Raw genomic sequence first — 27961 nt, 5'->3', positions numbered from 1 at the left:
AGCAGCACTGGCAACACCAAGTGCTGCTGCTCCTGGGCACAGCTGCTGTGCCAGCACTGATCTGCCCCAGCTCTGCACACAGACACTGCTGCTGCAGCTGCAGAGAAGGGAACAAAAGGGGGATCTCTGCAGAAAACTCTGCTGAGACATCTTTTAGTTCCTTTAAAGCCACCAAGAGCAGAGCCCCTCATTGGCATAGTGTGTGACCACAAGGAAGGTGGAAGGAGAAACAAAATGAGAAATGGCACAAATAATGACATTTTATTGTGGATATATTTACTTATATTGATAAGTAAAACAACAGAAAAGATCCTCCAAAATTAAACCAATAAGAAATATCAAAGGTGGCTTTTATTACAAGTGATTTGCAGAAATGTTCCAGGAGTTTAATGTTTCTGAAACCATCCAGTCATCAGTGTCCACACTGCAGCCTTGAGCTCCTGGTTCCTCAGGCTGTAGATGAGGGGGTTCAGGGCTGGAGGCACCACTGAGTACAGAACAGACAGTGCCAGATCCAGGGATGGGGAGGAGATGGAGGGGGGCTTCAGGTAGGCAAACATGACAGTGCTGATAACCAGGGAGAGCACAGCCAGGTGAGGGAGGCAGGTGGAAAAGGCTTTGTGCCGTCCCTGCTCAGAGGGGATCCTCAGCACAGCCCTGAAGATCTGCACATAGGAGAAAACAATGAACACAAAACAGCCGAGTGCTAAACAGATAGAAAAAAAAAGAAGCCCAAGTTCCCTCAGGTAGGATTTGGAGCAGGAGAGCTTAAGAATGTTTGGGATTTCACAGAAGAACTGGCCCAGGGCATTGCCATGGCACAGGGGCAGGGAAAATGTATTGGCTGTGTGCAGCAGTGAATAGAGAAAGGCACTGGCCCAGGCAGCTGCTGCCATGTGGGCACAAGCTCTGCTGCCCAGGAGGGTCCCGTAGTGCAGGGGTTTGCAGATGGACACGTAGCGGTCGTAGCACATGATAGTCAGGAGGAAATACTCTGCTGAGACAAAAAACACAAAAAAAAAGAGCTGTGCAGCACATCCTGTGTAGGAGATGTGTCTGGTGTCCCAGAGGGAATTGTGCATGGCTTTGGGCACAGTGGTGCAGATGCAGCCCAGGTCAGTGAGGGCCAGGTTGAGCAGGAAGAAGAACATGGGGCTGTGCAGGTGGTGGCTGCAGGCTACGGCGCTGATGATGAGGCCGTTGCCCAGGAGGGCAGCCAGGGAGATGCCCAGGAAGAGGCAGAAGTGCAGGAGCTGCAGCTGCCGCGTGTCTGCCAATGCCAGCAGGAGGAAGTGGCTGATGGAGCTGCTGTTGGACATTTGCTGTGGCTGCACATGGGGACCTGTTCATGGACAAAGGACAGTGGCAAGTCAGGAGAGGCTGCTTTGAGCCAAACCTGGGCCATTCCCTGTAGATTACCCCGCTAGGACTCACCTACCCTTGTTTCTGCTCTGTGAAAACTTCACCCAGGTCCCTGACTGAGCTCCAGCTGTGCTGTCTGAGTGTGCCAGGAGCAGCCAGGCCTGTGCCTGGGGCTCTCCATGAGCCATCCCTGCCCTGCTGCCCTGGGTTTGTGGCCATGCAGGAGAGGGAAAAGGCTGGAAATTCAGGATTTGTCAGGGGAATCACTTCTAATGCAGAAGGGCTTGCTCCCATCTGCACACACTTCTCAAGTATAGCAGGAGCTGGTTTTAGGAATTGTTTTACTGCCCACAGATCATTCCTGGCTCTCTGAGGTCAGAAATCCCCAGCATTTCTGCTGCACTCAGAATTTCCCACTGAGAGATGTGAGAGGCAAAGGATTCCCTGTGGCTTAGGGAAGGTGAGGGGCTGGATGGGCTTGTTCCCAACTGCCCTGGGTTTGCACCTTTGGCTGGAATCAGAGCACAATCACACTCCTGTGTCACCCTGGGATAAACCAGACCCTGCCCAGAGCAGAGGGATCCCTGAATGTCTCACCCTCTCTAAAGGTCTCTGGGCAAGGTCTCAGCACCCCCCTCTGCCAAGGACACTCACGGCTCCCTTGGCAGAGCCAACAGCATTTCCTCAGCTGTGGCATCTCTGCCCTTCCCCGTGGGACATTCAGGGAACTCTGAGAGGCTCTGGCACAGATTTGCAGCCAGGAGGGCAGCTCAGAGCTTGGAAGGACACAGCAAGGAGATCCCCAGGTGTGCCCATGATGGGATCTCAGGGAGGGGGCTCAGCTCATTCCCCTTTGCCATGGACTGCTTTGCCCACAGCCCCACAGGTCACAGGGAAGCTGGGACACCCCATTCCCATGGACACACCTGCCTGGCAGCAATCCCAAGGGCAGGGCCTGACTCAGCTGCTGCAGATGCCAGAGCCTCCCTGAGAGCCCCAGATACCAATGACAATATCAGAGCAGCGCATTTAGGCTGTTTAGGAGGCTCCCAGCAGAGAGACTGAGCACCCAAACTTACAATTCTGGCATCTCTGTAAATGTTCCAACATTACTTTGCTGATCCTGGTGTGTCCCTTTCAACTCAGAATGTTCTGTGATTCTGGGATTACAATTCCTCTTCTGCTTCTCTCATCCCCCTGTTGTCTATAATCAAAAGAGAAAAAAACCCCAAACCTTTGCAACAGTGTTAGAACAGTAAAGTAAAAACCAGACCTTTTTTGGAAGCTTCTGGGTGTCCCAGTGGGGATGGGGCACACCCGGCCCCTTATTTCAACAATTTATTAAGGTTGATTAATTAGGATATTTAACAGAAACATTCAATAGGAGATTCAGCTGCCCCAGTTACACACCCCTGAGTCAACCCATTGGAGTAGGTCGAAGGGTTTCTATGCCCCACTTTTTGTTATGACTGCTCACATTCTGGTTAGAAAACCAAATGTTCTTCTTGTAGCTCCTCTCCCTGATGATAAGACAATACAGTATTTCAGAAATCTATTTAGAAGATCAGATTATTGTTCTAAAATCTAAGAGTAAGGTTAGGAAACATATTAGAGTTAATTAAGGATAATAGTTGTCCTTAATTATAATATAAATGTAATATAATATAATATAATATAATAGTGTAGTATAGTATAGTATAGTATAGTATAGTATACTATACTATACTATACTATACTATGCTATAGAATAATAGTTTAATAGAGTTAATTAAGAATTAAAATTTTATAATTACATGATAATAGTTTACAGATCTAAAAATATATTAAAAATGCATAAAAAGCAAAAAACTTTTTGCTATCATCTCAACTTTCCCACCCTGCTTAAAGAGAGAAATTGAACACAGTCTCAGGAAAGCTCCTGATCTTTACAGCAATTCCAGGCTCACCTTCTTTTGGGAAGTGTCCTCTGGAGCTGTGCCCAGGCAGGTCTGGAGCTGGGAGCAGCCCTGCCCCACACAGCCCCTCTCAGCAGCAGCCCCTGCCCTGCTCAGGGTGGCTCCTTCCCCCCACAGCTTCTCCCCAGCGCTGGGAGCAGCTCCCCGGGCCGGCTGAGAGCTGTCCCTGGCAGGCAGCAGAGTCCCTGCCCCAGCACAGCGCCCTGGGCTGCAGGACCCTGCTCTGCAGGACAGCCCTGGGCACCCCTGGCTGCTCTGCACAAGGGACAGGCAGAGAATGTACTCACAGAGTCTGTAGGCACTGGCATGTTCCAGCTTTAGGAGATGCCTCCAGGAGCTGCAGCTGCATTGTCCTGCAGCCAGAGGCTTCCTGTGCCAAGGGCTGGCAGGGATTCTGCCCCAGGCACTTCTCAGCCCCTTCCCAGCCCTGACTGATTGAAGCTCTCTGTGCCTCTGGGCTGTGCCCAGGGTGGCTGCAGGCAGTGCCCCAGCCCTGCTGGGCTGGCAGAAGAGCTGCTCAGCAAGAGAAATGTGCTTTTGAAGCTCTTCTTGGTTTCCAGCAGCTGCCTCTGTGCCAGGAGCCCGGCCCAGCTCAGCAGCACAGACACAGCAGCAGGACTTTAATGAGCCTCTTGGGGCTTTGTGCTGAGGCCCTGAACATCAGTCCCTGACAGGGAGGGGAAGAAAGCTCTCAAGAACTCCAAGTTAGAATGGAACTCCAAAGTTTCTTTCACTTTTAATGGGTCCCACTGAGGGATGTGACTGAGCAAGTGTCCCCAGGCCGCAGGCAGAGCAGAGAACTGGAGGCACTGATGACAGCTGGGGACAAAGAGAAGCCAAGGCTTGGTGCCCTGGGCCACAGCAGCCAAAGCTGTGCCAGCAAGGGCTGTGAGGAGACACCTTGTCCTGAGGCCCTGGGGCCTCCTGGCACAGCCCCAGCAAGGCTGGCCACTGTCACCCCCTTGGCCTGCCCTCAGCATCCCCCCTAGCCCACATGCCAGTGGCCTCAGGGATCTGCTGGAAGGAGTCCCTGGGGAGCCTTGCTCAGGAATGGCCCTGGGGGGCTCCTTCATGCTCCCAGGGACTGCAGCTTTTTCAAAGGACTTTGGCTTTTGCTTTGGAGTCTCTGAGAGCTTTGTGCAATCCTGGCCTCCAATTATCTGCTGTAATTAGTCCCTTGAGAGCCTTTGTCAGTAACAACACTCAGTGGGGCTCATTAATGCTTCAAGGTACTTCAGGTTCTTAAGGCACTTTCCTTTTTCCTTCCCACACTGAGTCTCTGAGAAGTTTGTGCAATCCTGGCCCCAATTATCTGCTTTAACGAGTCCCTTGGGAGCTTTGCATTGACACTCAGTGGGGCTCATCAATACTTTGAGATACTCAGGGCTTTTTCAGCTACTTTGGATTTTCCTTCCCACACTGAGTCTCTGGGAGGTTTTTTTGCAATCCTGGCCTCCAGTTCTCTCCTCCAAGGAGTCCATGAGGAGCCTGTGTTGGGGATGGACCTCAGTGGCACCCATTAATTCTTGGAGACACTTTGGGTTTTTCCTCTGACTTGGACTCCTGGAAAGGTTTGTGCAATCTCCTCTCAGGCCCTGAGGTTCAAGGGCTCAGCTCCAAATGCACCACAGGGCTCATTAGGATCAAGCAAGTCCTAACAAACCATGGCTGTGCCTTGATTTCCCTCTGGTCTTGCTCCGTTCTTAGGAAAGTTTCCTACAATACTTATGGAAAAATAGTTCAAAGAGCTTCTAAGAAATATCTGTTCCTATTTTAAAGGTGTCTTTTATTCCTGTTCTCTTTAGAGCAGAGGTGATTGCAGCATTCAGTGATGGATATTGATCCAGGGTCTCTCCTAAGGAGGTCTGGCCAGGTCAGAGAAGCTGTGCCTTGAGGTCTGACCCAGTGGGGACAACCTTGCTCCACATTCCCCAGCCCCATCCTGTCTCTCCTCCCTCCCCTGGGACCTGCTTTGCTCACAGAACTGGCTGCACTCAGGCAAAGAGGGGTTTTCCTTCTTTCATTTTAGCAATCTAAAACTGCTGAGTTTCCCCATGGAAAACAGACACCCTCCTCAAGTGTGTGCCAAGCCCAAGGTGCCACCAAGGAGGTTCCCCTTCCCCAAGGCAGAGCCACACAAGGAATGTTTCAGACACACAGGGAGTTCTACAATAAACACAGCCCCAGAGTTGGCTGAAGGCAGAATTAGAGCAGCTGCTGAAGGACAGACAAGCTTTGAACTCCTTGCAGCTGAAAGCACCAAGTGGGTTGTTGGGAGGTGTGTGAGTGAGGCAAGAGTGAGGGAAGGGAAATGCAGAGAGCCTTGGAAGTGTTTCTGTGCACACAGGCTGCTGCAAGGGCAGCGTTGGACTTCTCTGGACTTCTCCCCAGTGACCTCTCAGAGCCCCCTGAGATGTCACACAGACACCTGGGATATCACAGCCCACTCAGTGGTGTCACACAACCTGCCCCAGGATGTCACACCACCTTTCTGTGAAGTCACAGCTCTTCCCATATGCCACAAAACCACCTCGTGATGTCACACAGCCACATTTGATGTCATTGTTCACTCTGTGATGTCACAGTCAGCACTGTGATGTCATACAACCTGTCCTGAGATGTCACATGGCTTTTCTATGATGTCACTGCCCACTCTAGGATTTCATATCACCACCATGTGGTGTCACAGTCTGCTCAGTGATGTCACACAATCAATCAGTGGTGGCACAGCCTGCTCTGTGGTGTCATATATCTAATGTCTAATGTCACAGTCCTCTCTTTGATGTCACAATCAGCTCTGTGATGTCACACAGTCCCCTCTGTGATACCGTAGCTGCTCAGTGACCTCACACAACAAACTCTGGCATGTCACAGCCCCATTTGTGACCTCACACAACCCACTCGGAGCTGTCACACAGCCCCTTTCTGACATCACAGCTGCTCTGGGGCTCCAGGACACAGCCACAGAGGTGCTGCTGTGACACAGCCCCCTCTGGCACATCCCACAGCCCCTGCCAGTGCTGAGCCCCTGGCAGCTCTGTCTGAGCCTGCTCTCTGTGTCCCTGAGCTGCCCTGGCAGGGCCCCAGCCCTGCTGGGCTGTGCTCAGGAGCTGCTCCTGGCCAGAGCTGTCTCTCTGCAGCGCTGCCCTTGCCAGGAGCTGCCTCTGGGCCAGGAGCCCGGCCCAGCTCAGCAGCACAGACACAGCACCAGCACTTTCATCACCCTCTCGGGCCTTTGGGGCTCTTGGCATCACACTCAGTCCCTCAGAGTGTGCTCCAGAAACTCCTCAAGAGCTCCGAGTCAGATGGAAGCACTGAAGTTTCTTGTAGTTGAAATGAGAGACACGAGTGAGAAAGCGTCCCCAGGTTCCAGGCAGAGCAGAAGACTGGAGGCCCTGATGGCAGCTGGGGACAAGCAAGGGAAAGGTGTCTGTGGTGCTGAGCAAAGCTGGATGTGTTTCAGGAATGGCAAGGGCCAAGGGCTGAGCCCCAGCCCCTGGCAAGGCAGATGCTGTCCCTCCCTCATTGCTCAGGGCTCTTCCCGGGCCACTGGCATGTGGGGATGTGCAATGCCAAGGGCAGCACCATGGGGCGGCCCCTGCCAGGCTGCTGAGCAGGGACAAGGAGGCAATGAGGCCCCAGGGCTGCCAGGGTCACTTGTCCCCTGCTGGCCTCAGGCCCAGGGCCAGCAGCCATGGCCAAAGGGCTGCACAAGTTGCCTCTGGCAGGGCCTTGCAGCTTCACAGCCCAGGGCCTTCAGCCTCTACCTGCTGCTTATGTGATGAGGCCTCCAAACCCCATCCTGGGAGATTTTTGGGTTCTCTACATGGTTTGTAAAAATGGAAACACTGGTCAAAATTATTTTCTACCAAATCTTCCAGTGACAGAAAAAGGATCAGTATCTTTAAAGTGAACAAGAATGGATTTAGATTTGTTAGAAGGAGGAAATATTTTACAATGAGAATGGCACGAAACTGTAACTGCTTTTCCAGAGAAATGGATGCCCCATCCCAGGAATGCTCCATGAGCAGGAGCTCTGTGCAACCTGACACAGTGAAAGCCCCTCCTCTCCCCAAGGATGGAATTACTGTTGTGTGGGTTCTCTGATGTGCTGGGTGCCCTCACAGTGCACCTGGCCAGAATGTCTGCTGAGGGCCAGCCAGGCTGCTGCAGTGGCACTGACCTCACAGCCATCACCATTGCAGCCATGTCCCCTGGGCCTGGCTCTCCCCTTTCCTCTGCCCCTGCCTTGTCTCTGCTGCCATGAAGAGTTGTTTCATTATTATCTTGTCCCCAAGGTGCTGGGGTCAATTGCTTCCCAGTCAGGCTCCTGGAGCAGCAGTGGCTTTTCAGAGCCCAGCCAGAAATGAGCCCTGAAGCAGCAGCTCTGCAGTGCTGGCCACCAGGCCGGGGTGCCAAGGGAGCCTTCTGGCCATGGCCTGGAAGCAGCTGCTGCTGCCAAGGTGCCTTTGGTGCCTCAGGCTGTCCCTGGCACAGCTCCCAGCACGGCACTCTGCACTTGTGCCGGAGCCCTTCCCTGGGCTGGGGCTGGCCTGGGGCTTTTCCTGCAGCAGGATCTGCCCTGGCCATGGCACAGGAAAGGCAGTTCCTGCTGGAGCAGGAGGCTGTGCCTGGAATGGGCTCAAATAACTCCAGCAAAGCCCTGTTCACTTCAAAATTGTTTCCTAGAGCACTATAGTCTAATAATTGTTATAGCTTCTGTACTGTGGAGTAAATAACTCTTTTTCTTTATTTACTCTGTGGTGTAAATAAATCTGTCTAATCATGCCAGAATCAGTCACAGTGGCATTTGTATAAATATATCTGATATTCCATTGTTAATCCTGTGGGGAAAATTGCATTATGGTTCAATTCCACCTGTCCAATCAGCACACATAAACCTTTAACAAACTCTGGGGCTGGGATTGAATCCAGCTGCTCCCAGTCCCCTGCCTTAGAAGGAATTTAAAAGTCTAGGTGACCTGAAGGGGTTTGGGGATCCCTGGTGGCTGCTGGGTGTCATTTCTCCATCTCATGACTCAGCAGGAGTTTCTCCAATAAAGAAATAAAGCATTTGACTGAAGATCCCACTTAGCGCATGAAACAAAGCCCTGGGAGTGTCTGTGACATCCCAGCACTTTGGCAGCCTGGGGACTCCTGGGATGTTACCATGGAGCCCCCGGTAGTGCCTGTGACAGAGCGGTGCCTTTGCAGCCCAGGGTCCCCTGGGATGTCACCATGGAATTACTGTGACTCTGTGTGACCACAGGGCTCTTCAGCATCCCCAGAAATCCCTGGGAGGTCTCTGTGGAGCCCCTGTCTCTGGCTGTGACACTCTGGCTCCTGAACAGCCTGGAGACTCATGGAATGTCCCCATGGAGCCCTTCTGAGGGCCTGTAACAAATCTGATCCTTGGTAGGCAACCATCACCAGCCCCCTGTTGTTATGTTCTGATTCCATGGCAACCATCACAGCCCCTGTTGCTATGGTCAGTCCCTTGGCAGCTCCATGGAGACCCCATGCCAGGGGTGGTTGCCATGGACACCAGCTCAGGCCTGGAGCCAGAGCCTGTTGCCATGGCAACCATTTGCAGTCCCATCCCCAGGCTCACGGGATCCCAGAGCCACAGAATTGGCTGAGTTGGGAGGGAGCCATGGGGATCCTCCAGTCCAACTGCTGGCCCTGCACAGGACACCCCAACAATCCCAGCCTGGGCCTGGCAGCGCTGGCCAAACGCTGCTGGAGCTCAGCCAGCCCTGGAGCTGGGAGCCTTCCCTGGGGAGCCTGTTCAGTGCCCCAGCAGCCTCGCGGGAAAAACCTTTTCCTCACATCCAGCCTAAACCTGCCCGCCTCAGCTCCAGCCGCTCCCTCCACTCCTGGCCCTGGGCACCAGAGGGAAGAGGTTCCCGCAGCCCCCAGCCAGGGACCCGCTCCCAAGGCTGCTGCCATGGCAACCAGGCCTGGCACCAGCTGGGATGCTCGGTTTCCACAGGCTGGGCTTCAGGAATGGCATTCCCCAATTTCCTGCTGAAACCGCGCTGCTGCTCGCTTCCCTCCCACCTCCCATGGAAAGCACAAAAGGCAAAGATCCCAGGCTGGGAAAAGAACAATTTATTGAGAACAGCAACGGGATAAGGAACAAACAGACACAGAAATACGTTTTGTAACAGAAAGGATAATACAAACCATTCACAGGGAAAACTAAACCACCACCGACTGTTTCTTCCTGAACATGCATTTCCTCCTGCCAAGAAAGGATACCCTTCTACTCTGGTGAGAGAGAGGGAGCCCTTTTCCTGCCCCTGGCAATGACCTGAGATGGGATTGAATATACTGACAGGACCATGGCCAGACTCTCATGTTCTTTAATCCCACATCATGTCATTACCACGGGCAGGAAAAGGTACAGGTGTCTTCCCAGCATGGATAACAGGGAACATGGATCACCACGTCTCTTCCCAATGTCAGTCTTCCAATGTGAGATGAAGCTGGAGCAGTGCACAAAGCTCTTCCTGCACTTGAACCAATCGCAGGGCTTCCCTTACCAGTGCTTCCGTTGGTCTGGTCCAGTTAGAGCTCCGGGTGAAGCTCTTCCCACACTGTGCACATGTGTAGGGCCTCTCCCCATTGTGGATGCGCCGGTGCCTGATGAGGTGGGTGTTGTACTTGAAGCCCTCCCCACAGTCGGGGCAGCGGAAGGGCCTCTCATCCGTGTGAATCCGCTGCTGCAGGACGAGATTGGAGCTCCTCTGAAACCTCTTCCCACACTCAGGACACTCGTAGGGCCTCTCCCCAGTGTGGATCATCTGGTGGCAGATCAGTTTAGTGCTCAACCTGAAGCTCTTCCCACACTCCAAGCACTTGTAGGGCTTCTCCCCATCCTGAAGCTGCTCATGGACCACCAGCTCAGAGCCCCGGCTGGATCTCCAGCCGCCTTCCCGGCACAGGGTGGGTCTTTCCTCCTCAGAGCACCCTGGGATGGGTTTGGAGCCCCTCCTCCTGCGGGACCTCTGGGGATTTTCCTCCCTGTTGGAGTCCTGCACTGTGGAGCCACTCAAAACGTCCTCTTCCACGAGGTTCTGCCGTGGGGATTTGTCCTCCCTGGTCTCCATCCTCAGCTCCTGGTCTGGGGGAGGAAGGACAAGCAGAGGATGGGATTTGCCTCCGTGCCAGAGGGAAGGGGAAGGAGATCCCCCCAGTGCGTCCCCGGCAGGACGGCGTCGGCAGCGGGGTTGTCCTGCAGCCGGGGGCCAGGCTGGGCTGGGAGATGGAGCAGGAGAGAGGGGGAAAGGGGCACTGACTTCCTGCTCACCTGCCTGGGTGTCCTGGGGCATCTTCCTCTTCCTCACAGCCTGCTTCTCCATCCAGCCAAGGTTTGGGATTGGAAACTTCTGGTTTGAGAAAAAACAAGGAATGAGCACATTGAGTTTGATGGTCCCTCTTACCAAGCCCATCTCTAGAAGTCACCTGGGCCTCTGACGTGACTTAGTTTGAAAGGAGTTTGCTAAGGAAGGCAGAAATCACCACTGAAATTGATAAAAAATGTAAGCATCCCATCCCCTCCGAATTATTATAATCTTGAAACCAAAGTGCTCTCAGGTAACAATATGGGAAAAGGAATATAAATTCTTTACTAAAGAAAGGAAAATGAAAATGCAGCAGTACGAAAAAAAAAAAAAACCAACACACACAACAAAAAGCAACGCACCAACAGAGTCAGGACCTTACACCCTGTTGGTCAGGGTGCTGGTAGCAGTTTGAGTAAATGGTGGCTGCAGTCCTCCTGGAGTGACAGATGTGGTTCTGTTGAAGCAATGATCCCATAGGAGATTGTAGCTTACCTCAGAAGTTCTGGCACTGTAGATGGGTCTGGTCTCTCCTCTGGGAATCCAGTGGACAAAGACTGCCTGTGGTGTTCTGATTCTCAGATTATATCCATGCAGGAATGCTTGGCTCCTCCCCCTGGGTGGAGCATCTCACAATGGGATGATGTCATTTTATCAGTCCTGCACTGAGACTCAATGGCCCATTAACAGAAGATATCCCCCTGGAGGAAGGATGGGTGGTGGAAGAGATAAAGATTACTGCCCCACCTGGTTTTAACTGCTGGCCCATTAACAGAAGATATCCACCTGTTATGAGGGATGGGTCATGGAGGATATAATGAAAACTGCTCTACCAGGTTTTAACAGATGGTGATAGAAAACATACTTTTGGTTACATCTTGCATTGCAGCCCAGGACATGTGGTCCATAAAAATTTTACACCACCAAAATTCAGCCCTGAAAATTCCTCCCAGGAGTTCTCCATCTCTGTTCTCTCCCCTTTGGTGTTCAGAGTTTCCCCCCTGTCCCAGCTGCTGGGGGTCTCGTGTGTATGGGGGTCCCACGTCTACTAGGTTCCTGCCATGTCCAGTCTGCTGGGAGTACCAGGAATCTGAAAAGTTCCCCCTGTTTCCATCTCCCCACTTAGGGATGCTGGGACACCCCAGTATCCCCCCAACGGGAATTTTCCACTCAGCTTTGGAGTTCTTCATTCTTCAAAGATCCGCCTCAAAAAACCCAACCCCTCAGGATGTCTCGGCTGAGCTCTCCCTCCCCAGTCACCTGTGGCATGGGGGTGATGATCCCACAGGTGGAGAGCTGTGAATTCAGGGAGTGCTTGACCTCGTGATTCTTTCTCCTTTCTCTGATCTTCCTTTGTCCCTCCTTCAGGCTGAAGAAGCTGCTCAAGGCGTCAGAAGCAAAACTCCAAGTCCCTTGGAGCTTCAATCAGCCCAGCTGAGGGCAGGGACTGCCAAAGGCTCCCCAGGGACTGGTGAGAACAGATCCTGGAGGCCAGGATTGCCGGGAGCCAAAGGCTCTGAGCAGGGAACTGCAATGCTGAGCAAGCCCTGGCTGGGTTGGAGGAAGCAGAAAGGCCAAGCCCTGAGCCCAGGCCTGGCCCAGCAGGGCCTGTCCCTCACGGGTGGCTCGGGGCTCTTTGTGGGGCAGTGGGATGTGAGGGGCAGCAAGGACAAATGCCATAAACCTGTGTGACACTCCAGATCCTTATGGAACCAAGGGGCCAGTGTGACATCATGGGAAGTTGTGGAACCAAGGGGATCGTTGTGGCACTCTTGGGCCCATGGAACCAAGGGACCAGTGGGACAGTCTGAAGCCTTATGGAAACAAGAGGCCACTGTGAGCCTGCAGGGCTGTAACAGCCCAGAACACTTCAATGCTGGTGGTAACCAAAGGTTCCTGTGCTTGAATTTGGTGCACAGGAGAAACACCCACCAGATCTTCTCAGCATGGACAGATGCAAAGAATATTCTTGGTAGGAAGGGACCCACAAGGACCATCAAGTCCAGCTCTTAAGTTAATGGCCCACACAAGGATTGAACCCACAAACTCGGTGATACTGGCACCATGCTCTGACCAACTGAGCTAAGAGGTCAAAATGACACAAAATTTAACTGACGAAATACAGACAATCAAGGAACTATGGCAAAGGGTTTAATACAACATCCAACTGCACAAAGAACTCTTCCCATAGCCTTAACTTTGCAAACTTAGCTCATTTAACCTAAAAAGTGTTAACCCTTAAGATTTTGGGTAACATTAAGATATCCAAAAATATTCCAGGTACGTAGGATAGGAAAGAGAATAAAAAGAGACCAGAAAGACAGAAGATCTACAGAAAAACACTTCCAGAATGATCACAGTCACTCCCACTACAATCTCAGTCACCCCCAGTATGAGCTGTTGCACCCAGCCACCCCCAGTATGGTTCCAGTCACACCCAGGCCCTCCCAGTATGATTCCAGTCATGGCCAGAGTGACTCCCTGTCACTCCCAGGATGGGCCCAGCTGCTCCCAGTCACCTCCAGTATGGTTCCAGTCCCAGCCAGCCCCTTTGCAGTCACTCCCAGTATGATCCCAGCTAGTTCCAGTAGGATCCCAGTATGACCCCAGCATGGGCACAGCTGCTCCCACAATTATCCAGCATGGTTCCAGTTGTTCCCATTTACCTGCACTGTGGCTTCAGTCTCTCCCAGTATATCCCAGTTGCTCTCAATCACTCCTCAGGTGTTTCCAGCCTGATCCCAGTTGCTCCCAGACACTCCCAGTCACGCTGAGTGCAGTCCCAGTTGCTGCCAGTATGGTCCCAGTCTTGCCCAGCATGGCCCAACTGCTCCCACTGTGATCCCAGTAGGATGCCAGTTACCCTCAGGATGGTTCCAGTTGCTCCCTGTTCCTCCCAGCGTGATTCCAGTTGCACCCAGTTGGCCCCAGTATAGTTCCAGTTGCTCCCCAGATGATCCCAGCTGCTCCCTGCATGGTCCCAGTTATGCCCAGCTGGAGTTGCCCCCAGTGTAGACCCTGTCACTCCCAGTTGTTCCCAGTTGTCCCCAGCATGGTTCCCATTGTTCCCAGTGTGTTTTCAGTCATCCCCAGTATGATCACAGACACTCCCAGTATATCCCAGCTGCTCTCAACATGTCCATAGCCATTCCCAGACACTCCTAGTAATCCCAGTTAGGTGCTTGTTATCCCAGTATGATCTCAGGCCCAGTATATCCCAGTCAAGCTGGGATTCACTCCCTGAATTCACAGCCCCCTCCCACCCGTGGGATCATCACCCCCCCATCCCACAGGTGACGAGGGAGGGGGAGCCCGGCCCAGATATCCTGGGGGGGTCCCTGGGTTGGGTTTTTGGGGGTGATGATTAGAGAATGAAGAAAACCAAAGCTGAAAAGAAAATGCCCTTTAGGGGGACATTTGGGGTTCCCAGTGGCAGCTGCTGGCAGAGGCAGCCTGGAGGAGCAGAGCCCTGTGTCCCCGAGGACCCCAAAGTGGGGAGCCCAGAGAGGGGGAGTGCCATGATTCGAGGAACCATCAATTAAATAGAGAGGGGCAGGGGGGACTCCTTGGTCCCCCTGCACGCCCAAGAAGGGAATAAGGGGAGCAGGGACCCTGGGACCCCAAAAACTTTCTGCATCCCTAAGTGGGGAGAGCGAAATGGGAAGAACTTTTAAAATTCCTGGCACTCACAGCATCCAGAAGAGGTCAGGGACCAAGTAGACAGGGGACCCACAGTACAAGCGTGACCCCCAGCAGCTGGGACAGGGATGAAACCCTGAACACCAAAAGGGAGAGAACAGAAATGGAAAACTTCTGGAAAGCATTTTCAGGGCCAATTTTTGGTGGTGTACAATTTTTATGGACCCCATGTCTTGGGTTGCAATGCAAGATGTAACCAAAAGTATGTATTCTATCACCATGTTAAAAACTAGAGGAGCAGTTTTCTTTATCTCTTTCATCACCCATCCCTCATAACTGGGGGGATATCTTCTGTTAATGGGCCAGCTGTTAAAACCAGGTGGGGCAGTGTTCTTTATCTCTTCCACCACCCATCCTCCCTGCAGGGAGATATCTTCGGTTAATGGGCCATTGAGTCTCACTGCAGGACTGATAAAATGACATCATCCCATTGTGAGATGCTCCAGCCAGGGGGAGGAGCCAAGCATCCCAGTGACTCCCAGTCACTCCCACTACAATCTCAGTCACTTCCAGTATTTGCTGTTACACCCAGTCACCCCCAGTATGGTTCCAATCACTCCCATATCCTTCCAGCATGATTCCAGTCATGGCCAGAGTGACTCCCTGTCATTCCCAGGATAGGCCCAGTTGCTCCCAGTCACCTCCAGTATGGTTCCAGTCCCAGCCAGCACCTTTGCACTCACTCCCAGTATGATCCCAGCTAGTTCCAGTAGGATCCCAGTATGACCCCAGCATGGGCACAGCTGCTCCCAGAATTATCCAGTGTGGTTCCAGTTGTTCCCATTTACCTGCACTGTGGTTTCAGTCTCTCCCAGTATATCCCAGTTGCTCTCAATCACTCCTCAGGTGCTTCCAGCCTGATCCCAGTTGCTCCCAGCCACTCCCAGTCACCCTGAGTGCAGTCCCAGTTGCTGCCAGTATGGTCCCAGTCTTGCCCAGTATGGCCCAACTGCTCCCACTGTGATCCCAGTACGATGCCAGTTACCCTCAGGATGGTTCCAGTTGCTCCCTGTTCCTCCCAGCGTGATTCCAGTTGCACCCAGTTGGCCCCAGTATAGTCTCAGTCGCTTCCCAGATGATCCCAGCTGCTTCCAGCAAGGTTGCAGTCATGCCCAGCTGCCCCCAGTGTAGACCCAGTCACTCCCAGTTGCTCCCAGTTGTCCCCAGCATGGTTCCCATTGTTCCCAGTGTGTTCCCAGTCATCCCCAGTATGATCACAGACACGCCCAGTATATCCCAGCTGCTCTCAGCATGTCCATAGCCATTCCCAGACAGTCCTAGTAATCCCAGTTAGGTGCTTGTTATCCCAGTATGATCTCAGGTCCAGCATATCCCAGTCAAGCTGGGATTCACTCCCTGAATTCACAGTCCCCCCATCCATGGGATCAAAACCCCCCCTATCCCACAGGTGACCAGGGAGGGGGAGCCCGGCCCAGATATCCTGGGGGCTTCCTGGGTTGGGTTTTTGGGGGTGATTGTTGGAGAATGAAGAACACCAAGGCTGAGAAGAAAATGTCCTTTAGGGGGACATTTGGGGTTCCCAGTGGCAGCTGCTGGCAGAGGCAGCCTGGAGGAGCAGAGCCCTGTGTCCCCCGGGACACCAAAGTGGGGAGCCCAGAGAGGAGGAGCACCATGATTCGTGGGACCCTCAATTGCATAGAGAGGGCCAGGGGGGGTCTCCTTGGTCCCCCTGCAACCCCAAAAAGGGAATAAGGGGAGCAGGGACCCTGGGACCCCAAAAACTTCCAGCATCCCTAAGTGGGGAGATGGAAATGGGAGGAAGTTTTCAAATTCCTGGCACTCACAGCAGCAAGAAGAGGTCAGGGACCGAGTGGACAGGGGACCCACAGTACAAGTGTGACCCCCAGCAGCTGGGACAGGGGTGAAAGCCTGAACACCAAAAGGGAGAGAACAGAGATGGAACTAGAACTCCTGGGAGGCATTTTCTGGGCCAGATTTTGGTGGTGTACAATTTTTATGTACCCCATGTCTTGGGTTGCAATGCAAGATTCAACCAAAAGCATGTATTCTGTCAACATCTGTTAAAAACTAGAGGAGCAGTTTTCTTTATCTCTTTCATCAGCCATCCCTCATAACTGGGGGATGTCTTCTGTTAATGGGCCAGCTGTTAAAACCAGGTGGGGCAATGTTCTTTATCTCTTCCACCACCCATCCTTCCTCCAAGGGGATATCTTCTGTTAATGGGCCATTGAGTCTCAGTGCAGGAATGATAAAATGACATCATCCCATTGTGAGATGCTCCACCCAGGGGGAGGAGCCAAGCATTCCTGCATGGATATAATCAGAGCATCAAAGCACCACAGGCAGTCTTTCTCCACTGGATTCCCAGAGGAGAGACCAGACTCATCTACAGCACCGGAACTTCAGAGGTAAGCTACAATCTTCTATGGGATCATTGCTTCAACAGAAGCACATCAGTCACTCCAGGAGGACTGCAGCCACTATTTAATCAGACTGCTACCAGCACCCTGACCAACAGGGTATCAGGTTGTATTCTGACTCTTTCAGAGTGCTGTTTTTTTTGTGGGTTTTTTCTATTGTACTGCTGCATTTTCATTTTAATTTCTTTAGTAAAGAACTGTTATTCCTATATTTTTATCTGGGATCACTTTGAAATCAAGATTATAATAATTTGGAAAGGGCTGTTGCTTACATTTTTATCAATTTCAATGGAGGCTTCTCCTTTCCTTAGTAAACACCTTTCCTTTTAAATCAAGACACCCCAGATTCCCGGTGACTTCTAGACAGGGACTTGGACAGAGGGACCTTCAAACTCAACGTGCTCATTCCTTGTTTTCTCCCAAACCAGGATTTCCCCATCCCAAACTTTGGCTGGATGGATGAGAAGGCTGCAAGGAAGAGGAAGATGCCCCAGAACATCCAGGCAGGTGAGCAGGAAGTCAGTGCCCCTTTCCCCCTCTCTCCTGCTCCATCTCCCAGCCCAGCCTGGCCCCCGGCTGCAGGACAACCCTGCTGCCGACACCGTCCTGCCGGGGATGCACTGGGGGGGATCTCCTTCCCCTTCCCTCTGGCACGGAGGCAAATCCCATCCTCTCCTTGTCCTTCCTCCCCCAGACAAGGAGCTGAGGATGGAGACCAGGGAGGACAAATCCCCACGGCAGAACCTCGTGGAAGAGGTTGTTTTGAGCAGCTCCACAGTGCAGGAATCCAGTGGGGAGGGAAATCCCCAGAGATCCCGCAGGAGGAGGGGCTCCAAACCCATCCCAGGGTGCTCTGAGGAGGAAAGACCCACCCTGTGCCGGGAAGGCGGCCAGAGATCCAGCCAGGGCTCTGAGCTGGTGGTCCATGAGCAGCTTCAGGATGGGGAGAAGCGCTACAAGTGCTTGGAGTGTGGGAAGAGCTTCAGCCAGAGCAACAGCCTGATCCGCCACCAGATGATCCACACTGGGGAATGGGCCTACGAGTGTGGGGAATGTGGGAAGGGCTTCAGCTTCAAGTCCCAACTTGTCATCCACCAGCGCATCCACACTGGGGAGAGGCCCTATGAGTGTCCCGAGTGTGGGAAGAGGTTTAAGACCAGCTCCAATCTCCTCCTGCACCAGCGGATTCACACGGATGAGAGGCCCTTCCGCTGCCCTGACTGTGGGGAGGGCTTCAAGCGAAACTCCCACCTCATCACCCACCGACGCATCCACACTGGGGAGAGGCCCTACAAGTGTGGGGAATGTGGGAAGAGCTTCAGCCACAGATCCAACCTCAATACCCACAAACATATCCACACTGGGGAGAGGCCTTACAAGTGTACCCAGTGTGGGAAGAGCTTCTCAGACAGGTCTAACTTTGGCAGACACCAACGGAGGCACCGGTAAGGGAAGCCCTGCAAGTGCCTCAAAATACATGAAGAGCTTTGTGCACTTCTCCAGCTTCATCTGCCCATGGAGAATCCACACTGGGAAGAGACCTGGTGATCCGTGTTCCCTGGGATCCATGCTGGGAAGACACCTGTATCTTTTCCTGCCCATGGCAATGTCATGATGTGGGATCAAAGAATGTGAGACTGTGATCATGGTCCATTATATTCAATCCCATCTCAGGTCATTGCCAGGGGCAGGAAAAGGACTCTCTCTCTCTCACCAGAGAAGGGTGTCCTTTCTTGGCAGGAGGAAATACGTGGCCAGGAAGAGTCAGTTGGTGGTATTTTAGTTTTCCCTGTGAATGGTTTGTCTTATCCTTTCTGTTACCAAAATTGTTTCTGTTCCTGTTTTTGCCTTATCTCGTTGCTGTTCTCAATAAATTGTTCTTATCCCAGCCTGGGATCTTTGTCTTTTGTGCTTTCCATGGGAGATGGGAGGGAAGTGAGCAGCAGCACGGTTTCAGCAGGAGCAGGAAATTGAGGAATGCCATTCCTGAAGCCCAGCCCATGGAAACCGAGCATCCCAGCTGGTGCCAGGCCTGGTTGCCATGGCAGCAGCCTTGGGAGCGGGTCCCTGGCTGGGGGCTGCGGGAACCTCTTCCCTCTGGTGCCCAGGGCCAGGAGTGGAGGGAGCGGCTGGAGCTGAGGCGGGCAGGTTTAGGCTGGATGTGAGGAAAAGGTTTTTCCCGCGAGGCTGCTGGGGCACTGAACAGGCTCCCCAGGGAAGGCTCCCAGCTCCAGGGCTGGCTGAGCTCCAGCAGCGTTTGGCCAGCGCTGCCAGGCCCAGGCTGGGATTGTTGGGGTGTCCTGTGCAGGGCCAGCAGTTGGACTGGAGGATCCCCATGGCTCCCTCCCAACTCAGCCAATTCTGTGGCTCTGAGATCCCATGAGCCTGGGAATGGGACTGCAAATGGTTGCCATGGCAATGGACTCTGGCTCCAGGTCTGAGCTGGTGTCCATGGCAACCACCCCTGGCATGGGGTCTCCATGGAGCTGCCAAGGGACTGACCATAGCAACAGGGGCTGGTTATGGCTGCCATGGAAACAGACCATAACAATGGGGCAGATGTTGCCATGGGAACAAACCATAACAACAGGGAGACAGCTCTGGCCAGGAGCAGCTCCTGAGCACAGCCCAGCAGGGCTGGGGCCCTGCCAGGGCAGCTCAGGGACACAGAGAGCAGGCCCAGACAGAGCTGCCAGGGGCTCAGCACTGCCAGGGGCTGTGGGATGTGCCAGAGGGGGCTGTGTCACAGCAGCACCTCTGTGGCTGTGTCCTGGAGCCCCAGAGCAGCTGGGATGTCAGAAAGGGGCTGTGTGACAGCTCCGAGTGGGCTGTGTGAGGTCACAGATGGGGCTGTGACATGACAGAGTTTGTTGTGTGAGGTCACTGAGCAGCTACAGCATCATAGAGGGGACTGTGTGACATCATAGAGATGGCTGTGACATCATAGCATGGCTGTATGTCCTCATAGACCTGGTTTTGAGGTCAAAGTATGTGCTGTGACATTACAGGGTATCTGTATGACATCACAGAGATGGTTGTATGACATCACTGATGGGGTTATGACATCACAGAGCTGGCTGTGACATCATAAAGGATGGTGTGAGGCCATTGAGCAGAGACTGACATCATAGAGGGTGGCTCTGTGACATCACAGACCTGGATGTGACGTCACAGAACAGACTGTGATATCACAGGTTGAATTTTTGACATCAGAGTCTTCTGTGACATCACAGTACAGCTGTATGACAACACATGATAACATCCCAGAGTTGGCTCACTTAACAGAGGTCAAACTTAACAGGACTTCAGTTATACCTTAACCTTAACTGAAACCTCCAATGCCACAATTTAGTAAAACAACAGCATTTACTGGATTTAACCCAATTTATAACCTATGACTTTTTGATTTAACAGAGGGATAATCCTTAACAATATTCAACTTAGCTTATAACTTATATTAAACTTTAAAAAGAGCAACACTAGGCAGCATTTAACTTAGCTTTTACCTAATGACTTACCCTCACCCACAGGCCTGACTGACTCAGATCTCCAAGGCACTCCAGCCCCTCCCAGAGCAGCATTTCTGCCACATTTGCCAGGGCACAGCACTGGTGTGTGCACACAGACACAAAGAGGCAGTGCAAGGCAGCTGTGAGAAATTCCCCTGCAGGGCAGGGAAATGCTCCCTGCGGATGCTTTGGCATCTCCCCAGCAGGCCAAGGGCTGAGCCTGGAGGAGTGGAGGGATCGGCCCAGGCTCCGTCCTTGTTTGGGGGTGCCCCGAGTGCAGCAAACGGGAGAGTTCCCGGCTCACAGAGGCCCCACTCCGAGGGAGGTGGCTGGCCCAGGAGAGCTGCAAGGGGCTCCTTTTGGAGCGCTGTTTGTAGGGCCCCAAGAGAGGGGCTTCAGGCACAGCAATGTTTCATCCTGGCCGCACTTGGCATCAACAGCTTTCTTTGCAAGGCTGAGAACAGGGATGTTGTGCCACGCAGGGAACAGGAACAGTTCCCAGGGCTGCTCCTGAAGCAAGCAGGAGCTGCTTGGGCAGCAGCAGTGCCTGGGAGCAGACAGTGTTTCTGATGAGCTGCAGAGGAGCTGAGCCCAGGGGCTGTTGGCCAAGGCCCAGGCCCAAGGAGCATTTCTCAGCTGGCAGGGCGGCCTGAGAAGGGGAGGGGGGAATGCACCAGCACAGGGCCCCATGGAACCAAGGGGCCATTGTGACACTGCAGGGCCCCATGGAACCAAGCAGAACATTCTGACGCAGGGTGGCTCCATGGAACCAAGCAGAACATTCTGACACTGTGAGGCTCCATGGAACCAAGGATCCATTGTGATATAACAGGGCCACATGGAGGCAAGTGGACCACAGTGACTCTGGGGGCTCCGTGGGACCAAAGGTCCATTGTGACACTGCGGGGCTTCATGGTATCATGGACACCATTGTGACAATGTGTGGCTTCGTTGAGCCAATGAGTCCTGCCCCTGCACCCTCACACAGGCTGAGATGGACACTGCTGGTTTCTCTGGCAGGCTCTCTGAGCCCAGCCCAGCTCCCTCCAAGCTGTCCCAGCTGCCCTGAGCTCTCAACAGCAGCCAGGGCCTCTCCCCAGCACAGCGCAGCCGGCTCTGGCCCCACAGCTCTGCTCAGGGCCGGCTGCTCTGGGCACTGCCCCACGGCCTCAGCCCCTCTGCAGGGCACAGCAGCAGCTGCAGCTCAGAGAGGCCTCAGCCCCAGCCATGGGGGAAGGTGCTTGGCCAAGGGAAAAGGAGGCTCCCTGGGTGCCCTGCTCCCCTCTCCCTGAGGTGCTGAGAGCTCTGCAGCCCCTCCTGCCATCTCATCTGCCCAGGCCAGCACAAGAGCCCTGGTCTTGGGGCTCTCAGGAGCTGCTCCTGCTCCAGGCCCAGGGCCCATCCCAAAGCTGGGATAGCCAGAAAGCTGTGCCCATTTCTGTTCATTCCTGTTCTAAGGAGGACGGATCCTCAGCCACCTGGAGAATGCTAATGAATTTTGCTACTCCAGAGGCCACCTCTTCCTTGGGCTCATGGAACCAAGAGGCCCCTGTGACACTGCAGGGCCTTGTGGAACCATGCAGAGCATTGTGACAGAGCAGGACCTCGTGTCATGATGGGGCCATTGGGACACTGCAGGGCCCCATGGAACCAAGGGGACAGTGTTGCTCCTCAGGGACTCATGGAATGAAGGAAACATGTTTGACACCATGGTGCCCTTGGGACCAAGAGGCCATGGTGACACTGTGGAACCAAGGAGAGCATTGCTGCACTGAGAGACCTCATGGAAGCAAAGATCCACTGAGACACTGCAGGGTGTTGGGGGACCAAGGTGCCATTGTGACACTGTGGGGCCCAAGGATCCAAGGGACTTTGTTACACCAAGGAGTCCCATGGAACCAAAGGGACACTGTGACCCTGGGAGGCCTCATGGAATCCTGGAGACCATTATGACACTCTAGGGCCCCATGGAACCGTGGTGACACCAGGTTGGCTGGGAGTGTTGATGTGCTGCAGGGTAGGAGGGCTCTGCACAGGGAGCTGGACAGGCTGGATCCAGGGCCCAAACCCAACAAGGTGAGGTTTAACAAGTCCAAGTGCCAGGTCCTGCACTTTGGCCACAGCAACCCCTGCAGTGCTCCAGGCTGGGGACAGAGTGGCTGGACAGCAGCCAGGCAGAAAGGGAGCTGGGGCACTGATGGACAGCAGGCTGGGCATGAGCCAGCAGTGTGCCCAGGTGGCCAAGGAGGCCAATGGCTCCTGGCCTGGATCAGGAGCAGTGTGGCCAGCAGGAGCAGGGCAGGGATTCCTCCCCTCTACTCTGCACTGGTTGAGCAGCACCTCAAGTGCTGTGTCCAGTTCTGGGCCCCCAATTTAGGAAGGCCATGGAGGGGCTGGAGCGTGTCCAGAGAAGGGCAACAAGGCTGGTGAGGGGTCTGGAGCACAAGTCCTGTAAGGAGCAGCTGAGGGAGCTGGGGTTGTTTATCCTGGAGGCTCAGGGAAGACAAGGTGTGTCAGTGTACAATTCGGACTTGATGATCTCCAAGGTCTTTTCCAACCTTGCTGATTCTGTGATTCTCTCAAACCACCCTTGGAGCAGGTGCAGGATGAGCCCTAGGCCTCCTCTTCAGAAGGTGCAGCAGCCCAGGTCCCTCAGCTTCTCCACACAGGTCCCAAAGCCCATCCTGTCAGTCCTGCAGAGCCTCTCCAGCTCCTCCTCCTTGCCCAGAACAGGGAGCCCCAGAGCCCGACACAGCAGCCCAGATGTGCCCCCCTGGCCTGTGCTGCCTCTGGCAAGGGAGCAGCACGAGGCCCTGCAGGACCCTGCAGACAATTCCTGAAGCACTTGTAGGATGATCCTGCTCCCCAGGGGACATTCCTGTGGTGCCAACTGGGAACTGAAATGGGGAGTGGGGCCAAAGAGGAAAGGGCAAACAGGGATGGGCTGTTAGCAGGGCAGGGAACAGGGGTGGGCAACAGGAAGAAATCTGGAGCAGGGAAGAGTAAAGAAAGCAAAGGTGAAGCAAAGGAAATGCTCAGGGCAGTTTGGGGGTGGCTGCCAGGCAGCCTTGGCTCTGAGCAACAACGTCTGCAGTGGCACAGGAAACTCACAGATCATGGGAACAAACTTTCTGTGTGACTTCAGAGGCCACGACAAACCTGAGTGGTTTCCCTCCTGTCCCCCAGCCCTTCCTGGCCCCAGGGGCTGATGGCATTTGTGCTCCCTCAGGTTCATCTCCCCACAGCAGCACCATGGGGGTGCTGACGCCTGCTCTGGGCAGTGCAAACAGGGGCTCCTGAGCCAGTGCTGCCGTGGCTGTGCCTGCAAGGATGCAGCACCTCTCTGAGCTGGGGGAGAGGCCAGGGCTGCACAGGGGGGATGTTGTTGGCAGCTCCATGAGGACGCTCTGGGACGCTGCCCTGGGGTGTCCAGCGCAGTGGGGATGGATCAGCCCCTGCTCTGCTGCTCCTTCCCGTCTCCCCCAGGGACCTTGCAGAGCCCCAGCCATGCTGTTTGCCCCCAGCCTGCCCACGGCCAGCCTGGGGCTGCTCACGGGGGTTTTCTGTGCTGAGCTTTGGCCTGGCCGTGTTCTTGAGAGAGCCTGGGCAAGGAGCCTGGAGCCCCCAGGCCCTGCCCTGAGGCGTCAGCGCTGCCCCAGCAGTGCCCATGGCCTGTCCCTGCTGCAGCCCCGGCACTGCCACCCCCAGGGCTGTGCCCGGCCCCGAGAGCACTCAGGCCCTGCAGCAACACCAGGGCCAGGAGGGCAGCGGGGCAGTGGCACGGGAGCAGCACTGGCAACACCAAGTGCTGCTGCTCCTGGGCACAGCTGCTGTGCCAGCACTGATCTGCCCCCAGCTCTGCACACAGACACTGCTGCTGCAGCTCCAGAGAAGGGAACAAAAGGGGCATCTCTGGAGAAAACTGCTGGGAGATCCTTTATTTCATTTAAAGCCACCAAGGGCACAGCCCCTCATTGGCACAGTCTGCGGCCACAGTGGAGGTGAAGAGAGAAATAAAATGAGAAATGGCACAAACAATAACATTTCATTGTGCACAATATTAGAAAGTAAATTGAAGAAAAAGAACCTCCAACATTAAAACAAGAAGTATCAAAGTTGACTTTTATTACAAGTGATTTACAGAAATTGGCCAGCAGTTTAATGTTTTTTTAAACCACCCAGTCATCAGTGTCCACACTGCAGCCTTGAGCTCCTGGTTCCTCAGGCTGTAGATGAGGGGGTTCAGGGCTGGAGGCACCACCGAGTACAGAACTGACACTGCCAGATCCAGGGATGGGGAGGAGATGGAGGGGGGCTTCAGGTAGGCAAATATGGCAGTGCTGATGAACAGAGAGACCACAGCCAGGTGAGGGAGGCAGGTGGAAAAGGCTTTGTGCCGTCCCTGCTCAGAGGGGATCCTCAGCACAGCCCTGAAGATCTGCACATAGGAGAAAACAATGAACATAAAACAGCCAAATACCAAACAGACACTGACTGCAATGAGCCCAAGTTCCCTGAGATAGGATTTGGAGCAGGAGAGCTTGAGGATCTGGGGCACCTCACAGAAGAACTGCCCCAGGGCATTGCCATGGCACAGGGGCAGGGAAAATGTATTGGCTGTGTGCAGCAGTGAATAGAGAAAGGCACTGGCCCAGGCAGCTGCTGCCATGTGGGCACAAGCTCTGCTGCCCAGGAGGGTCCCGTAGTGCAGGGGTTTGCAGATGGACACGTAGCGGTCGTAGCACATGATGGTCAGCAGGGCAAGCTCTGATCCAAGGAAGAAGATAATCAGAAAAACCTGTGCAACACATCCTGTGTAGGAGATGGTCCTGGTGTCCCAGAGGGAATTGTGCATGGCTTTGGGCACAGTGGTGCAGATGGAGCCCAGGTCAGTGAGGGCCAGGTTGAGCAGGAAGAAGAACATGGGGCTGTGCAGGTGGTGGCTGCAGGCTACGGCGCTGATGATGAGGCCATTGCCCAGGAGGGCAGCCAGGGAGATGCCCAGGAAGAGGCAGAAGTGCAGGAGCTGCAGCTGCCGCGTGTCTGCCAATGCCAGCAGGAGGAAGTGGCTGATGGAGCTGCTGTTGGACATTTGCTGTGGTTGCACATGGGGACCTGTTCATGAAGAAAAAGAGCAGTGAAAAATCAGGAGAGACTGGGACTCACCCACCCTTGTTCCTGCTCTGGGAAAATCTTCACCCAGGTCCCTGACTGAGCTCCAGCTGTGCTGTCTGAGTGTGCCAGGAGCAGCCAGGCCTGTGCCTGGGGACTCTCCAGGAGCCATCCCTGCCCTGCTGCCCTGGGTTTGTGGCCATGTGACAGAGGGAAAAAGCTGGATATTCAGGATTTGTCAGGGGAATCACTCTTAAAGCAGAAGGCCTTGTTGCCATGTTTACTCCCACTTCTAAAGATATTGAGAGCAGGAAGAAATTTTAGGCATTCTTTCCCTGCCCACAAACCATTCTTGGTTCTCTGAGGTCAGAAATCCCCAGCATTTCAGCTGCACTCAGAATTTCCCACTGAGAGATGTGAGAGGCAAAGGATTCCCTGTGGCTTAGGGAAGGTGAGGGGCTGGATGGGCTTGTTCCCAACTCCCTGGGTTTGCACCTTTGGCTGGAATCAGAGCACAATCACACTCCTGTGTCACCCTGGCATAAACCAGACCCTGCCCAGAGCAGAGGGATCCCTGAATGTCTCACCCTCTCTAAAGGTCTCTGGGCAAGGTCTCAGCACCCCCCTCTGCCAAAGACACTCACAGCTCCCTTGGCAGAGCCAACAGCATTTCCTCAGCTGTGGCATCTCTGCCCTTCCCCGTGGGACATTCAGGGAACTCTGAGAGGCTCTGGCACAGATTTGCAGCCAGGAGGGCAGCTCAGAGCTTGGAAGGACACAGCAAGGAGATCCCCAGGTGTGCCCATGATGGGATCTCAGGGAGGGGGCTCAGCTCATTCCCCTTTGCCATGGACTGCTTTGCCCACAGCCCCACAGGTGACAGGGAAGCTGGGACACCCCATTCCCATGGACACACCTGCCTGGCAGCAATCCCAAGGGCAGGGCCTGACTCAGCTGCTGCAGATGCCAGAGCCTCCCTGAGAGCCCCAGGTACCAATGACAATATCAGAGCAGTGCATTTAGGCTGTTTAGGAGGCTCCCAGCAGAGACTGAGCACTTAAACTTACAATTCTGACATCTCTGTAAATGTTCCAACATTACTTTGCTGTTCCTGGTGTGTCCCCTTCAACTCAGAATGTTCTGTGATTCTGGGATTACAATTCCTCTTCTGCTTCTCTCATCCCCTTTGTTGTCTATAATCAAAAGAGAAAAAAAAAACCCAAACCTTTGCAACAGTGTTAGAACAGTAAAGTAAAAACCAGACCTTTATTGGAAACTTCCAGGTGTCCCAGTGGGGTTGAGGCACACCCGGCCCCTTATTTCAACAATTTATTAAGATTGATTAATTAGGATATTTAACAGAAACATTCAATAGGAGATTCAGCTGCCCCAGTTACACACCCCAGGGTCAACCCACTGGAGTAGGTCCAAGGGTTTCTTTGCCCCACTTTCTGTTATGACTGTTCATATTCTGGTTAAAAAACAAAATGTTCTTCTTGTAGCTCCTCTCCCTGATGATAAGACTATACAGTATTTCAGAAATCTATTTAGAAGATGAGATTATAGTTCTAAAATCTAAGAGAAAGGTTAGGAAACATACCAGAATTAATTAATGATAATAGTTATATAAGTATATAATAGTAGTTTAATAGAGTTAATTAAGGATTATCATTTTATAACTACATAATAATAGTTTACAGATCTAAAAATATATTAAACATATATAAAAAGCAAAAATCTTTTTGTCATCATCCCAGCTTTCCCACCCTGCTTAAAGCAAGACATTGAAAACAGTCTCAGGAAAGCTCCTGATCTTTACAGCAATTCCAGTCTCACCTTCTTTTGGGAAGTGTCCTCTGGAGCTGTGCCCAGGCAGGACTGGAGCTGGGAGCAGCCCTGCCCCACACAGCCCCTCTCAGCAGCAGCCCCTGCCCTGCTCAGGGTGGCTCCTTCCCCCCACAGCTTCTCCCCAGCGCTGGGAGCAGCTCCCCGGGCCGGCTGAGAGCTGTCCCTGGCAGGCAGCAGAGTCCCTGCCCCAGCACAGCGCCCTGGGCTGCAGGACCCTGCTCTGCAGGACAGCCCTGGGCACCCCTGGCTGCTCTGCACAAGGGACAGGCAGAGAATGTACTCACAGAGTCTGTAGGCACTGGCATGTTCCAGCTTGAGGAGATGCCTCCAGGAGCTGCAGCTGCATTGTCCTGCAGCCAGAGGCTTCCTGTGCCAAGGGCTGGCAGGGATTCTGCCCCAGGCACTTCTCAGCCCCTTCCCAGCCCTGACTGATTGAAGCTCTCTGTGCCTCTGGGCTGTGCCCAGGGTGGCTGCAGGCAGTGCCCCAGCCCTGCTGGGCTGGCAGAAGAGCTGCTCAGCAAGAGAAATGTGCTTTTGAAGCTCTTCTTGGTTTCCAGCAGCTGCCTCTGTGCCAGGAGCCCGGCCCAGCTCAGCAGCACAGACACAGCAGCAGGACTTTAATGAGCCTCTTGGGGCTTTGTGCTGAGGCCCTGAACATCAGTCCCTGACAGGGAGGGGAAGAAAGCTCTCAAGAACTCCAAGTCAGAATCCAACTCCAAAGTTTCTTT

At 53.6% G+C, this 27961-nt stretch overlaps 4 protein-coding genes across 5 annotated transcripts in view; 1 reads left to right on the top strand and 3 right to left on the bottom strand.

The window, feature by feature from the left end:
• LOC111922621 (uncharacterized) overlaps positions 1-27961 on the bottom strand; it is an 813543-nt gene that overhangs the window by 200345 nt on the left and 585237 nt on the right. The gene's annotated exons all lie outside the window — the stretch shown is intronic.
• Positions 1-27961, top strand: part of LOC111945726 (uncharacterized) — a 555958-nt gene that overhangs the window by 358987 nt on the left and 169010 nt on the right. Inside the window, exons 10-11 of the mRNA XM_086874769.1 lie at positions 4910-4917; positions 17734-18176. Coding sequence (XP_086730895.1) covers positions 4910-4917; positions 17734-18176 — 451 coding nt within the window. The remainder of the gene's footprint in view (positions 1-4909; positions 4918-17733; positions 18177-27961) is intronic.
• Positions 236-26755, bottom strand: LOC147645312 (olfactory receptor 14J1-like). Of its 2 annotated transcripts, none has more exons than XM_086874850.1 (3): positions 26650-26755; positions 2442-2566; positions 236-1342 (listed from the first exon to the last, which is right to left on the bottom strand). In XM_086874850.1, exons 2-3 carry the CDS (start codon positions 2470-2472, stop codon positions 387-389), a joined length of 987 nt encoding a protein of 328 aa, XP_086730976.1. In that variant the 5' UTR covers positions 2473-2566; positions 26650-26755; the 3' UTR covers positions 236-386. The 2 variants fall into 2 exon arrangements, with proteins under 2 accessions (XP_086730976.1, XP_086730974.1); XM_086874848.1 differs by lacking the exon at positions 26650-26755 and adding an exon at positions 3605-4445.
• On the bottom strand, positions 24400-25365 carry LOC111943705 (olfactory receptor 14A16). The gene has a single exon (XM_023946624.2). It carries the CDS (start codon positions 25363-25365, stop codon positions 24400-24402), a length of 966 nt encoding a protein of 321 aa, XP_023802392.2.

The sequence above is a fragment of the Cyanistes caeruleus genome, unplaced genomic scaffold, assembly GCF_971803275.1.
Source record: "Cyanistes caeruleus unplaced genomic scaffold, bCyaCae1.hap1.1 HAP1_SUPER_30, whole genome shotgun sequence".
In the NCBI taxonomy this organism is placed as follows: domain Eukaryota; kingdom Metazoa; phylum Chordata; class Aves; order Passeriformes; family Paridae; genus Cyanistes; species Cyanistes caeruleus.
The sequence above is the reverse complement of the archived record's forward strand: the minus strand, read 5'-3'. Positions and strand labels throughout refer to the sequence as shown.